Source organism: Nematostella vectensis, chromosome 15, assembly GCF_932526225.1.
Source record: "Nematostella vectensis chromosome 15, jaNemVect1.1, whole genome shotgun sequence".
Lineage (NCBI taxonomy): Eukaryota > Metazoa > Cnidaria > Anthozoa > Actiniaria > Edwardsiidae > Nematostella > Nematostella vectensis.
The window spans coordinates 11,083,391-11,097,406 of record NC_064048.1 but is presented as its reverse complement, the minus strand read 5'-3'; the positions used below and the strand labels follow the sequence as shown (position 1 = coordinate 11,097,406).

Sequence of the window (14,016 nt, the reverse complement as noted above, 5' to 3'; positions counted from 1 at the left end):
ACAATAACCAGGATCCCAGGCCTGTAATACGGTTACGCCACGCACAGCTCGCTGAGATATAGGATGAAAAAAAATACAGGTCTATGTGGGCGTTTTGGGTCCCTTGGGGGCTCGCTATGTCGGCGTGGCATCGTAACGCACGCGGGCGCATTGTCTTTTATTGTGTACAGAATGTCTCTGTCGTTTTTTGCTTTACTTTTAGTTTTGCTTTATTTTTATTATTATTTTTTTTAGTCTTTTTATTTGCAGTTCTATGTACAGTATTTGACCATAGCTATGATAACAATTTTTCAAAATTATTGTAACCAACTATTGTAACCAATTATCGTAAACCAACTTGACTGCAAAACACTATTAGACATTTCTTTCATGTGACTGCGAAGTTGACATGTCAACATCTAGAGGGGCTTCACCCAACAAGGAATCATGGGGGACCATGAAAGCACGGTGTCGCGGAAAATTTTCCTGCCCCATTTATCAGGAACATCTGTGCAGCCGATGCCCTTAGTTGGATGGGGTGCACAGGTGCTTTGGGTATGGCCCTGTAGATGGCACAGTGACCACAAGATGTATCTGAATGAAACTGTATACTTATTTAAAATTTTAAAAACATGTGAGTGTTACTTACTTAGTTACAGTAGTTCTTTTGAATATTATTATTTACGTGTATAATTTAGATGAGTAATAAATACTTCTCATTTGTCTCGTAGAGCTCGTATCGTTCCTCCTAAATAACAAACAAAATAATGTGTGTTATTATCTTGGTGCAAAGGAATCTACAGTAGTTTTGTAATCAAATAATTGTTTTACTATTAACACGCTTGTTCTTTCAACCAGTTTGTTGGTCTCACAAATAGACTTTTAATAAACTTGTATCCCTCCCCTCTCCACTCATTAAAGGTGCAGCGTCATGGCACTGCGCATGTCTGGAGTCAGTGTTTCTTGTAGGCTTTCAATTGTCTACACACAGTTGAACTTTAATAGTTGTCAATGCTTTGTTAAAATAATATTCGATATTTTACTGAATGTTTATTGACAGTTTGTGGGCATTTCCTTTGAATTTAAGTCTTCCACATGGACCAAAGGCTCTTAGGTCAACATTAGAATTTGACTGAAATTCATTGTGTCCTGGCCGGAGAGCTATTGCAAAGCTCTTCATCACACTGCACTTTTATGCAAACAGTTGAACTTTAATAGTTGTCGATTTCACATTTCGCGATTCTTAATAAGCAATCGAAGAGAAAAGCGTGTTTGAAGAGGATGTTATTTCCCGAAGTTATAAGGTTTATGTTACTTTTTTTTCATTATAAAAAAATGTACGTCAATCTAAAGACATTATGTCCCCTTTGCATGCCTGCATTGCATCATGGGAGTCTTAGAAACACTTTGACAGAAATACTCCTACCCCATTTTCATAACAGTTTTTTTAAAGTCTTTTTGCCCTGAAGCCAAACGAAACATTTCCAGGTCCAAGGAACCCTGAATAAGCCTCAAAACTTTTGTGAAGAAGGTTGGTGGCAAAAATGGTCCACATTGGAGAGTATGAGATCATTCACTAGTAGAAAATTCCTTTTTCACTCGGTGAATCCCTAACGAGGAATTCTTCCATTGAATGAACCTCAGCGTGCAAACATCCATAAGCACAGCATTAATTATGCCCCAATAAACTTAATGATGTCCTAGGGCACTCTCCTGATGTGAAAAAGCTGTAATTTTAAGCAAATTACAAGCAAAACTGTTGTCAGCAACTGGTCGCCACAGCGCTCGAAAAGACACCGCTTCGCTTGGCATTGTTGGAAACTTTTTGGGTCAGCGGTAGCTGAATAATAATAATAATAATAATAATAATAATAATAATAATAATAATAGTAATAATAATAATAATAATAATAATAATAATAATAATAATAATAATAATAATAATAATAATAATAATAATAATAATAATAATAATAATAATAATAATAATAATAATAATAATAATAATAATAATAATAATAATAATATAGTCTCTATACCTCTGTCAAAAGGCAAAATATTCTAACTTTGTTAGTGTGTATTTTTTTCTTCTTTTCAATTTTCTTTTCGTTTTTTTTTTTCACATTTTGACAGTCCGGTTTTCCACGTTCCGCATTACTGGTTACAAGCGACCTTTGTACCGTCGCGTGTTCCTCTTGCGATCGAAGTCGCAACGCACCACAACAAACAGTGATAACCACGCTACAAAACCATCATGGCTGAAGCCAGGCTCGCGGTGGCCTTACAGTTCCAAGTCACAGATGAAGGAATTGTATTACACTTTGATAGCAGTGCTTTTAAGTTTGTTTTTCGAGCGATCACTAAGACCGTCAAGCGAAAGCTGAAAGAGTTCAAGACGGCCATTTTGAAGCGATCTTACCCGGCGACCCCGGTTTCATGGATGGTTTTGGTCGCTGCTTTGAGCGCTGCGAGGTATTCAGAGCATGAAACAACGTTAGGAGTCCTTGAAAACCTTGGACGTCGGATTCCAGGGTAGGTTATATGTTAGAAGGTGTGGTAAATTGACTAAACTGGTGCTTTGATTATTTGTGTGCAGTCGAATGAAACGTTGTGTTATTGTTTTTGCTGTGGACTCTCGAATGTTTGTGACACTAGTGCCTCGATGAAGATTGAGTTTCAGGATTTCTTATTCCTCAAATAGATAATCGTTCCATCGACTAAAATACAAATCGATACGCTCTTTGTATGAAGCTGTTGTTAGTATAGAGGCATTTGCTTGTTGAATGCAGCGTATGTTGTTGTTAGTATAGAGGCATTTGCTTGTTGAATGCAGCGTATGTTGTGTTGTTTATCCTTCTTTATTTGAATAGATTCAAGGGACGATAAAAGACTTTTTATTTGTGCGGCTTATCTAAAAAAATGGACCGTTAAAATACTTAACAAGTGCGGGAAGGCAGTATTTGTAGTAATACTGTGTATTTTTCAAGACACTCCCCCACGAACACCTACGAAATTCAGAGCACGTGGTTATCGTAAAAAGACGCAAAATGAAGCTTTCATTGCCCCTAGCAGCATCGCCTGTTTCAAGTTCCCGTATTTTCTTCTGCAAATAACAACCCTTCAGAACAGGAAAATAATATCAAAATCTCCACCAGTCAAAATTCAAAGTAGCTTGCTTGTGATTGGCTGGTGGTATTGTGACAAGTCTTAGCAGAAGAACTATTTTTGAATGGGAGATGTAAGACTGTTTTAGACCTTCCAGAGGTTTCATTAAGTTTCAGAGAAGGCGGTGGATATTGATAAGTAGGGGGTGGAAGCTCCTTTATTTTATTAGTTCAAATTGAACTTTAAATCAATTTCTTTAAAATAGTAGCTGGTGACACAAAAAAGTAACCGGTAGCTCCCGCTTTCCCACATGGAACACAAAATCTCCTGCTTTTTAGCAATTTTTATAGAGCTTCAGAAAAATCCTTCTATAGAAAGTCAACATTTTGCCTATTTTCTATTAGTAATGAAAATGATCTATATTGTGCATGGTTGCTTTCTGATTGGTAAAGGTGTGCTGATTGGCTCACTGATAATGATAGCAGGATAGCCACCTAGCCGCTTTAGGTTTCGGACCACCTGTGAGGGTATACCCAACCCTCCCCCCAAAAAATATATATACCCCACCCCTCCCCAAAAGACATCTAGCTTTGAGATTTTCGTGGGTTGACAGGTATGATAATTTTTTTTTTTTTTAAGATGGGCAGGAGAGTGTTTTTCAGAAGCAAATAAGGGTCACCATCCTAGAGACCTTATGCCAAAAAAAATCAGAAAAATACAGTCTTACTCTCACAGGAGCTAGTATCACTGGAAGATGTACAAAACAAAACAAAGTCAATATAAAATATTATATTGTACCAAGGAGATTATATATTTTGTTCACAGAGCACAAAGAATGAGCCCGTCAACAGTAATTGCAGTTGTTGTGTTGGCTGTAGCGACGGTGTTGTGGCTGCTGATGGGGCACATACTGCAATTCACCCTGCGGCAACTGCTGAAATATAGGCGTTTCCTGTATGAGCCAAGGGGGTAAGCCATGCAGAGAAAGTGTTAAGAAAATGATCCTTATGGCAACTGCTGAAATAGGTATTTTATGTATGAGCCATTTTTTACAGCAAATGCAGTAATATAAATAACCAACAATACAATAGCCTAGTTACATTATCACCTAAGCTTCTAACTAATGGCCCCAAAAAATTTACTGCCAAAAGACTATGAAGGCTAACTATCAGAACTTGGCTCTTATAGCAACTTTAAAAAGAAAGCAATACCATAAAAAATGACATATTTAGAGTCAATGTTTTACCATTCTAGTAACAATAGCTTGGCGTTGTAGAGACACTCAAAGGGCTACATAGTAACAGGGTTAGGGGTATACATATTATTTTGCAAGTTGGATTTGAAGGGTACGCTTGAGGTACCCTAATTAACCTAATTCTGCTGGCTCATGAGAGTAAAGCCTTTGCCTAAATCACTGTAGAATACACATTCTGATGCATTTGTCTTGATCTGTTGATAGGAAAATATCCCTCACCACCAAGTGCTGGTGGGTAAGTACAATATAACTTGCCTTTTATTGAGACAAAGCACCAAAAACTGGAATTTGACTCTGCATAATTTTCGTCTTGCCTTTTATTGAGGTATTGTACAATATAACTTGCCTTTTATTGAGGAATAAGTACAATATAACTTGCCTTTTATTGAGGAATAAGTACAATATAACTTGCCTTTTATTGAGGAATAAGTACAATATAACTTGCCTTTTATTGAGGAATAAGTACAATATAACTTGCCTTTTATTGAGGAATAAGTACAATATAACTTGCCTTTTATTGAGGAATAAGTACAATATAACTTGCCTTTTATTGAGGAATAAGTACAATATAACTTGCCTTTTATTGAGGAATAAGTACAATATAACTTGCCTTTTATTGAGGTATAAGTACAATATAACTTGCCTTTTATTGAGGAATAAGTACAATATAACTTGCCTTTTATTGAGGAATAAGTACAATATAACTTGCCTTTTATTGAGGAATAAGTACAATATAACTTGCCTTTTATTGAGGAATAAGTACAATATAACTTGCCTTTTATTGAGGAATAAGTACAATATAACTTGCCTTTTATTGAGGAATAAGTACAATATAACTTGCCTTTTATTGAGGAATAAGTACAATATAACTTGCCTTTTATTGAGGAATAAGTACAATATAACTTGCCTTTTATTGAGGAATAAGTACAATATAACTTGCCTTTTATTGAGGAATAAGTACAATATAACTTGCCTTTTATTGAGGAATAAGTACAATATAACTTGCCTTTTATTGAGGAATAAGTACAATATAACTTGACTTTTATTGAGGAATAAGTAGAATATAACTTGCCTTTTATTGAGGAATAAGTACAATATAACTTGACTTTTATTGAGGAATAAGTACAATATAACTTGCCTTTTATTGAGGAATAAGTACAATATAACTTGCCTTTTATTGAGGAATAAGTACAATATAACTTGCCTTTTATTGAGGAATAAGTACAATATAACTTGCCTTTTATTGAGGAATAAGTACAATATAACTTGCCTTTTATTGAGGAATAAGTACAATATAACTTGCCTTTTACCAGCATTTTTGAGGGCTGATCTAGGAGCAGGTGACGCTGCCCCCTCTCTCCATTTTTTAAAGAAATAAAATAATAATAATTAATAAAATTAATAAATATAGGGGTACAGTAGATGCATCAAGGATCTTTATTGTTCTTCAATGGTTTAGCAACTCGGAAAATAGAGGGGAGGGGACTCCCTTTGCCAGTTCACCTTTTCCTTTTTGCAAAATTGTTTCTCAATTTTCTTTCTCTTCCTACCCCTTCATCTACCCCCTATATTTATTTATTTTATTAATTATTTTAAAAAAACACATCCTGCTTTAGCCTTTTTTATCATTCTCTCAATATTCATTACTTGTATGTAAAATCCAGAAAGACAATGGTATATGTATATGCATTTTATTTCTTTACTATGGTATTTGTAAACTTCAGTTTAAAAATACCTATTGTGTAATCATAGACGATGGTGCGGTTGTTCGGGGGACGCACACCACTGTTGTACAGCTACCAGAACTCCATCCCTTATATGCCGGTTCCTAACCTGGACAGCACAATCGCAAAGGTATTCCACTATCAATCTCATTTGAACCAACAGCGAACAAAAACATAAAAAAAAGAAGAAAAATCAAAGCAAAAACATGTATGCTCATATGATTGATATCTTGTAGTATCTGGAGTCTGTGGAACCAGTCATGGACAAAGATCAGCTTTCAAGAATGAAGACACTTGCTGCTGAGTTCAAGGTATGGCACTGTGCGATTTTAATTAAAAGAATGAAAAAAAGGTATAGGTGTAGGCAGGATTTGGTGAGGGGGTCACAGACCTTGTTAGAAATCTAACAATTCTCTGTATAACTAGACAGGGCTTCTGGAATTACGCGCTTGTGCAGAAGCGTGTAATTTGGCTTTCTCTGCATAATCCGCGTGATCCACAAATTTCTGCGTAATCCCTCGTAATTTGGCAAAATTTTGAAAGAAAAAACATTTAAGTGCACAGCTGATGTGTTCTTTTAGGGTTCTTACCTCTATTTCTCGTAAAAAAAGGAGAGATATTCTTCGTAGGAGTGTGAAATTTCGAACTGAATTTCGGGCTGGTGGCAAAGAGCCAATGAAAACTCACCTAAGATATTTTCGCGCAAAAAATTAACCTTTTCAAGTTATTTCGTGCTTTCCTTCAGTACATAATGTAGTTTGGACGTAACAGTTGATATTCCGTGTAATTTAGTGCATGATTCAGTAAAGAATCACACAAAATTTTGATTTAAAAAAATTGTATTGCAAAATTCTGCGTAATTTAGTGCATAATGATTTATTTTTTTTCTACCCATGTGGAGTGTGCCTCGCCCAGCTCCCATCGGTGGGTGCTGCTGTCTATATACATGCCCATAGCCATGGAGTGAATGGGTGGTGGGTGGGGGGAAAAGGAAGGGAAGGAAAATTGAGAAACAAATGTGTTAAAAAAGATAAAGGCTAGTAGCTGTATTGAATGGCCAAAGGAGCCCCCCCCCAAAAAAAAAAAAAATCCTGCGCCTTTGCATGTCTGTGTTGAGGATTTTTCAAGCTGCTGTCAAACCGTGGACACCTAAAATCTGTGTGGAATGTTTATTGTCTTCTGACGAATCAGACTCGAGAATTCTGACACTGAGACTTGTTGAGACATGTGTCTAGTCGACTATTTATATCTCGCGAGTAAATGGTCAGAAAAAAAAACATTCCATACACATTTCCGGTGTTCACGGTTTTACTGGTCGCGCTGTAAGTGTGTGATGCTTCTATTTACATGTGATGTAATAAACCTGTTTGTTCTTTTCAGGCCACAATTGGAGAGAAGCTTCAGCGTTACCTTGTGCTTAAATCATGGTGGTCTTCAAACTGGGTATGTCTGGGCTGAACATTACTTGACATCAAACTCAAGGTTGAAAAATAAGTAGCTTGACCATGTTGCATGTCCTCTATATTTACGCAAATTCTGGCATGTTTCCTAGAATTTGATAACGTATTACCATTCATTACCATTGATTGTCTAAGCAAAAGGAGATTTGCCCGAAATCCTATAAAAAAAGTCTCAAAATCTTGAGACTACTGCTATTTATCTAATGTTAAGGCCTGCCTTTGAATATACTGATGGTCCCTTATTCCACAGGTGTCAGACTGGTGGGAGCAGTATGTGTACCTCAGTTCCAGGGCTCCTCTGCTTATCAACAGCAACTATTATGGTGTGGTAAGTGAAATGTGAATAATATACAATTTCTGTCTTCAGGATAGTATCAATAACACAAAACATGTTAATAATATACAATTTTTGTCTTCAGGATAGTATTAATCACCCTACTAAGCTCCAGAGTGCTAGAGCAGCCAACATGATCTTCGCCCTGATCTATTACCGTAAGCAGATTATGAAAGAGCGCCTTGAACCGGTAAGTATTAACTTGTCAAGAAGAAGTGGAAGGATTATTTATGACCGCAAGTTAACTTGTCAGGGAGGGGGGGGGGGGGGGTATTTATTACTGCAAGTAGATTATTTAGCAGTGTATTTACTGCAAGTAGATTATTTAGCAGTGTATTTAGCAGATTATGGAATAGCGCCTTGGACCTGTATGTTGATTTGTTGAAAGAGGTGTATGAAAAGATGGGACAGGAAGAAAGTAGTGAGAAAACAGCCCAGATATGAGATGTACCTTTTGCAAGCATTTATTGAATTGATCTAAATTGAATTGAATTGTATCAAATATTGATATTTTATTTATAGCAATTTGCCATGGGCATTGTTCCCTTGTGCTCTGAGCAATTTAGAAGAACATTCAACACGACACGTATCCCTGGCAAAGAACAAGGTATTCAGTTGAATAAGGCTCATTTAATATAGGTAATCATACTACTTCAAGTTCAATTTGGAATTAATTGTATAAGTTAGTTTCAAAAATTATCATAATTGCGCTGTATTTCCTATTTTTTGCACTGTATTTCCTATAAATTGCACTGCTCTTAGCCAATCAGAAAGGATAACTTTTTTCATGTATACTATTTGTGGAGAAATATTGCACCCTATAAAAGGGCCCTGCTAGAGTCACTGTGTGTAACTCTTAATTAAAAGTCATTTTTGCCTTTCTTAGACAAAATTGAGCACCATAGGAGCTCATCCCATGTGGCGATATATCACCGCGGGAGATTCTACAAATTGGAATTGTATTTCAGAGGGACTTTGCTCAAGCCAGCAGATCTTGAATGGTATTTTTATGATGACAAATAAACTATGTCCTGATGGGGGTTCTCCCCTACAGTCACTATATGGGGGCATGCTGCTCGTAGGGGCTTATGTTATTTCAGATAACATGGTTACAGACTTTTGGCGACACCCCCTTAAACAGACCAGTAGCTACCCCCCCCCCCCCTACATGGGCATAAATAACTCAAACATGCTGCATGGGCCATATGTAACTTTTTCTTTGTTTAATGGACGAAGATCAGAGATATTTCTTATAAACAACGTTTTGAAGAGAAATCATAGCAAAGTTCTTTTTTTTTCTATGAGAGCACACATCGCATTGAGTGTTGTAATAGATGGCCCTAGTATTTCTAATATTTTTTGCCATATTTCTTCACTTTGGTCTTATAACCTTTATGTTAGTGTACAGTATAAGAGCCCATCAAAATTCAATACAGATCTTCTTTCATTTCCACCAACGATAAATTGATGATTTTAATCTGTGCATTTATGACCAGGGGCACTTGAAACATTGTCACTACAAAGCTTTGGCATTATATTGTCTTTACATTTGTTCCCCATTGTTTTCCTCAGTCAAATTGAGAAGATTCTTGAGGACAAATCGGAGCCTGTCCAGGGAGAAGAGCTTTTGCCGGCATTAACTACTGCAAACAGGTAAAAACAATCACCAACCATGTTAATGTTAATGCGACCATTCCTTAAGCAAAATTAACTACTTCAGCCAATAGGGGCCAGCTTCCAAGAATACATGTTCATACATGTAGGTGTATGCTTATGATATTATTCCATTTTACACTTGTTTGGCTGATTTACTATGTTTCCAAAGTTTCCCTGACAATAGACATAAAATATAATGTAGTACACCTTTTGCTTTTCATTACCGAGAAATACGCATTCATTTTAGTCAAAATTACAAAGATTTACGCCGATGTACTGTCATTTAAGCAAAAGTAAAATCATTCGAACTAAAAGAAATACATTTAATGAACTTTACATAATTGAGTGCACACAATTGCATTTTCTTCACATTCATTTACACTATTCGACAACCAGGAATAAAAAATCTATTTTCATTTCCGTGTTGATACATAACAATAACACAAACAAAATATCAATAATACAAGACCTCGCAATCAATACAGTAAACGAAATATTCATTAACATTTTTATTACAGCTAGTGCAAACAATAGTATTTTGTGAAAGTCATTTGCATGCTTCTTACAAACGTTAGTGCCTCCGTACAAACAATAAGCCCTTTATGACAAACAATATCCTAAAATAATTATTTAATTAATTATCGTCTATTTGTGCCCTAATAATGCACATACATGCAAAATAAATGATACTAGTTCTCAAAAATCACCCTTCGATCATTTCGCCGTTGAGGCAGCGTGGTAGATAGGTTTGCATGAACCTATACCATTCGGCACATTTTGGCAGTGTGATGGTGTTGATGTTTTGTTGAAGCGCTTCCAGGGTTAAGAAACGGACTGTAGGGCGGCAACATTTTTTTTTCTGTATTTGGGCCCGGGTTAAAACGGCGAAATGATCGAATATTAATTTTTTAGCGTTAGTATCATTTATTTTGACTGTATGTGCATCATAAGGGCACAAAAAAACGAGAAGTAAATTGAATAATTATTTTAGGATATTGTTTGTCATAAAGGGCTTATTCTTTGTATGGAGGCGCTAACGTTTATAAGAAGCATGCAAATGACTTTCACAAAATACTATTGTTTGCACCCGATGTAATAAAAATGTTAATGAATATTTCTTTCACTGTATTGATTGCGAGTTCTCGTATTATTGATATTTTATTTGTGCTATTGTTATGTACCAACGCGCAAATGAAAATGGATTTTTCATTCCTGGTTGTCGAATAGTGTAAATGAATGTTAAGAAAATGCAATTGTGTGCACTCAATTATGTAAAGTTCGTTAATGTATTTCCTTTTAGTTCGAATGATTTTACTTTCGCTTAAATGAAAATTGGCTGGTATATGCCTTTCCTTTGAGGGGTTTATCTCTGGGTTGTCTGGTTTTCCTCCATCCACAAAAAACACTTCTTGATTGAAGTTGTGTTCGGTAATCAGACATTAATCGTATATCAGCTGGCTGAGGCGCCTTGCTACAGTGTGCCCTTGACTCAACCTAATTGTATCTTTGCTCTCGTAATTCAGCATTCCAGCTAAACTGAGAGTCATTGGATTCACAAATTCATTGTAGCTACTTCTTTTGGAACAGTACAATTATACCAGCAGTTAGTACAAACTTCTTTTAGCATCTTTTCATTTCCCGTCACCGGCTACATGGTTAAAGTCATTATAAAATCATTATCTCAACTAAAATCCTACCAACAGATCTCTTTCAAAGTTACACAATGTAGACTTGTGACCCATCTAGCTATCTTATAAAAATAATGCCTGGTTGTGCAGGACAACGTGGGCTGATACCCGCAGCAAATACTTTGGACAAGGTGTCAACAAAGCCTCCCTTGAAGCTATAGAGAGGGTATGTGACTACCCAAATGATGTTGCTACTGTTTATTTAAAGCCTGTTTTTTGGTTATCTCATCCGAATATTTTTTTGCAGGCTGCATTTTTTATGTGTCTGGATGAAAAAGAGATGGATTACCAAGGGGTAAGTTGTTTACTCTCAGTCGGACATTGAAGATACATTGAAAAATATCAATCAATTAAGCATAGCTAACACACAGATATACACAGCAGGACAAGAAGCTATTATTTTTATTTTTGCATGTTCACATATTTTTTCCGACCTTGATGGTTTTTATCTAAAAAAGTCTTTTTTTTTATAGGAATCTTCAAAAAATATTGACATATTTGGCAAGGCGGCTTTGACTGGAAATGGTCATAACGTCTGGTTTGACAAGTCATTCTGTATAACCATCTACAAAAATGGCCGGGTAAGAAAGGAAGACCTTTATTATTCCACTCACAATGCACAGTATAGCTTGCTTTTACACATGTAAACGTTCTTCAAACAGAGATGAGAGATGATGACAGCTTGAACTCCCATTACAGTTTGACTTTGTGCTCTCATCAACTTTGAACATGTTCAAATTCAGTATGAAAATTGATGACAAGAGTTGTCACTGTCTGGTCATGTAATTGTGAGTTGATAAAAAGTGTTCGAAAATTATTTGAAGAAGTTTGAGCAGCCCTTGTTTACTCTGTGAGAGTAATCAACTCTCATCCCTCTTTGATATAAGCTTAGTGTCTCTATTTTTTTGTAGGTTGGTTACAATGCTGAACACACCTGGTGAGTGCCTTTACTCCACGTGCGATTATTCCACAGGCAGATTCAATGGGGGAGGGATATCCAATCCACTTTTAACAGAGATCAACTCTAAACTGGAAAAAAAAAACCATCTTAGGGTCCTGGCCCCGTACGCAGTTCTGCTCAAGGTTAAACCCACAGCTATCGAGCTATGATTTGGGGTTTGCACGGCGCAGATCTGCGCGGTTTGAGCCAATCAGACGTTAAAGATCTCGGTGACATCAAGGAGGTGTTGACATACAATAACCAGACTACTCTGTCTTTCAGAGGTTTTGTTTAACCTTTTGTTTGAGAATTAACAATGGCTTTGACCTCTGTAATAACCAGATATTTATGTCATACAGAGTAGTCTGGTTATTGTATGTCAACACCTCCTTGATGTCACCGAGATCTATAACCTCTGATTGGCTCAAACCGCGCAAATCTGCGCCGTGCAAACCGCAAATCATACAGTAGCTTGATAGCTGATTGGTTTAACCTTGAGCAGAACTGCGTACGGGGCCAAGACCCTAAGATGTTTCCACTTAATATTTTTTTTTCCAGTTTAGAGTTGATCTCTGTTTTTTGTGCATACTCTGAATTCTGCAATACCATCCCCTCTAGTTGTGTGGGTGGGCACCTGGTCAGGCCCATAGCCAGGATTTTGAACGGGGGGGGGGGGGGGGTTACCCATTTAGCAGACCATTTTCTCTTAGGTAGCTCGTCCTAGCTTGTAGTAGTACTCAACTTTCCTTCATCGGGACAGACCATCCAGTCGAGTGGGGTGGTTCATCCGAAAACCCCCCCCCCCCTTGCTACGGGCCTGCTGGTTTTTATTATTTTTATTATTGCCTGTCTTTTTGTTAATTTCTAAACAAACCACACCTGAACTGGACTCTGGCGAGCAATCGGATTTTGTAATTTATTCATCCTAAAATAGGAGCAATTTATTGTTACAATATTTTCGGTTTTGAAATCTCTAAATCTGAGGAATTCCCCAAAACATTGTTAGTATAATCTGTACAACATCTTTTTTTAAACACTTCTTCAAATTACTCTCCCCATCCAATACTCCCTAGGCACACATGAAGGCACCGATTCTAACCATCATTGCTATCCTGACTTTGATTTCCTGATAAGTGATGGTTTGTAGTAAACATTCCTGCTAATTTGACAGGCGTTTCAATATTCATCTTGTCTCGACAGGGCGGATGCACCAATCATGTCGCATCTTGGAGAATGGGTTACAAGCGATGATGCCAAATATCTTGGGTAGGTACAAAAGGTGGTATTTTATTGGAACTAGTGAAATATACCCCCCAATCCCCAATAAAAATATCTGTCTTTTATTGAAGTAAGGGTCACAAAATGACCTATCGTCTGTAGATATTTTACTGTTAGTTATTGATCTGACTGCTTCTCTCTGTAGATATCTCACTGTTATTGATCTCACCGCTTCCCCCTATAGATATCTCTCTGTTATTCATCTGACTGCTATTCTCATAGATATCTCACTGTTATGATCTCACCGCTTCTCCCTATAGATATCTCTCTGTTATTGATCTCACCGCTTCTCCCTATAGATATCTCTCTGTTATTGATCTAACTGCTATTCTCATAAATATCTCTCTGTTATTGACCTCACTGCTTCTCTCTGTAGAGATCTCTCTGTTATTGATCTGACTGCTTCTCTCTGTAGATATCTCTCTGTTATTGATCTCACTGCTTCTCTCTGTAGAGATCTCTCTGTTATTGATCTGACTGCTTCTCTCTGTAGAGATCTCTCTGTTATTGATCTGACTGCTTCACTCTGTAGAGATCTCTCTGTTATTGATCTCACTGCTTCTCTCTGTAGATATCTCTCTGTTATTGATCTCACAT

At 36.7% G+C, this 14,016-nt stretch overlaps 1 protein-coding gene across 2 annotated transcripts in view; it reads left to right on the top strand.

The window, feature by feature from the left end:
• The first annotated feature begins 2,155 nt into the window (after positions 1 to 2,155).
• Positions 2,156 to 14,016, top strand: part of LOC5499198 (carnitine O-palmitoyltransferase 1, liver isoform) — a 37,951-nt gene continuing 26,090 nt past the window's right edge. For both annotated transcript variants that reach the window (XM_048722526.1, XM_048722525.1), the window contains exons 1-16: positions 2,156 to 2,511; positions 3,910 to 4,053; positions 4,544 to 4,574; positions 6,092 to 6,193; positions 6,300 to 6,374; positions 7,444 to 7,506; positions 7,774 to 7,851; positions 7,943 to 8,047; positions 8,380 to 8,464; positions 8,744 to 8,858; positions 9,430 to 9,510; positions 11,292 to 11,367; positions 11,449 to 11,496; positions 11,675 to 11,782; positions 12,113 to 12,138; positions 13,342 to 13,407. In XM_048722526.1, coding sequence (XP_048578483.1) covers positions 2,234 to 2,511; positions 3,910 to 4,053; positions 4,544 to 4,574; positions 6,092 to 6,193; positions 6,300 to 6,374; positions 7,444 to 7,506; positions 7,774 to 7,851; positions 7,943 to 8,047; positions 8,380 to 8,464; positions 8,744 to 8,858; positions 9,430 to 9,510; positions 11,292 to 11,367; positions 11,449 to 11,496; positions 11,675 to 11,782; positions 12,113 to 12,138; positions 13,342 to 13,407 — 1,481 coding nt within the window. In that variant the 5' untranslated portion in view covers positions 2,156 to 2,233. The remainder of the gene's footprint in view (positions 2,512 to 3,909; positions 4,054 to 4,543; positions 4,575 to 6,091; positions 6,194 to 6,299; positions 6,375 to 7,443; positions 7,507 to 7,773; positions 7,852 to 7,942; positions 8,048 to 8,379; positions 8,465 to 8,743; positions 8,859 to 9,429; positions 9,511 to 11,291; positions 11,368 to 11,448; positions 11,497 to 11,674; positions 11,783 to 12,112; positions 12,139 to 13,341; positions 13,408 to 14,016) is intronic.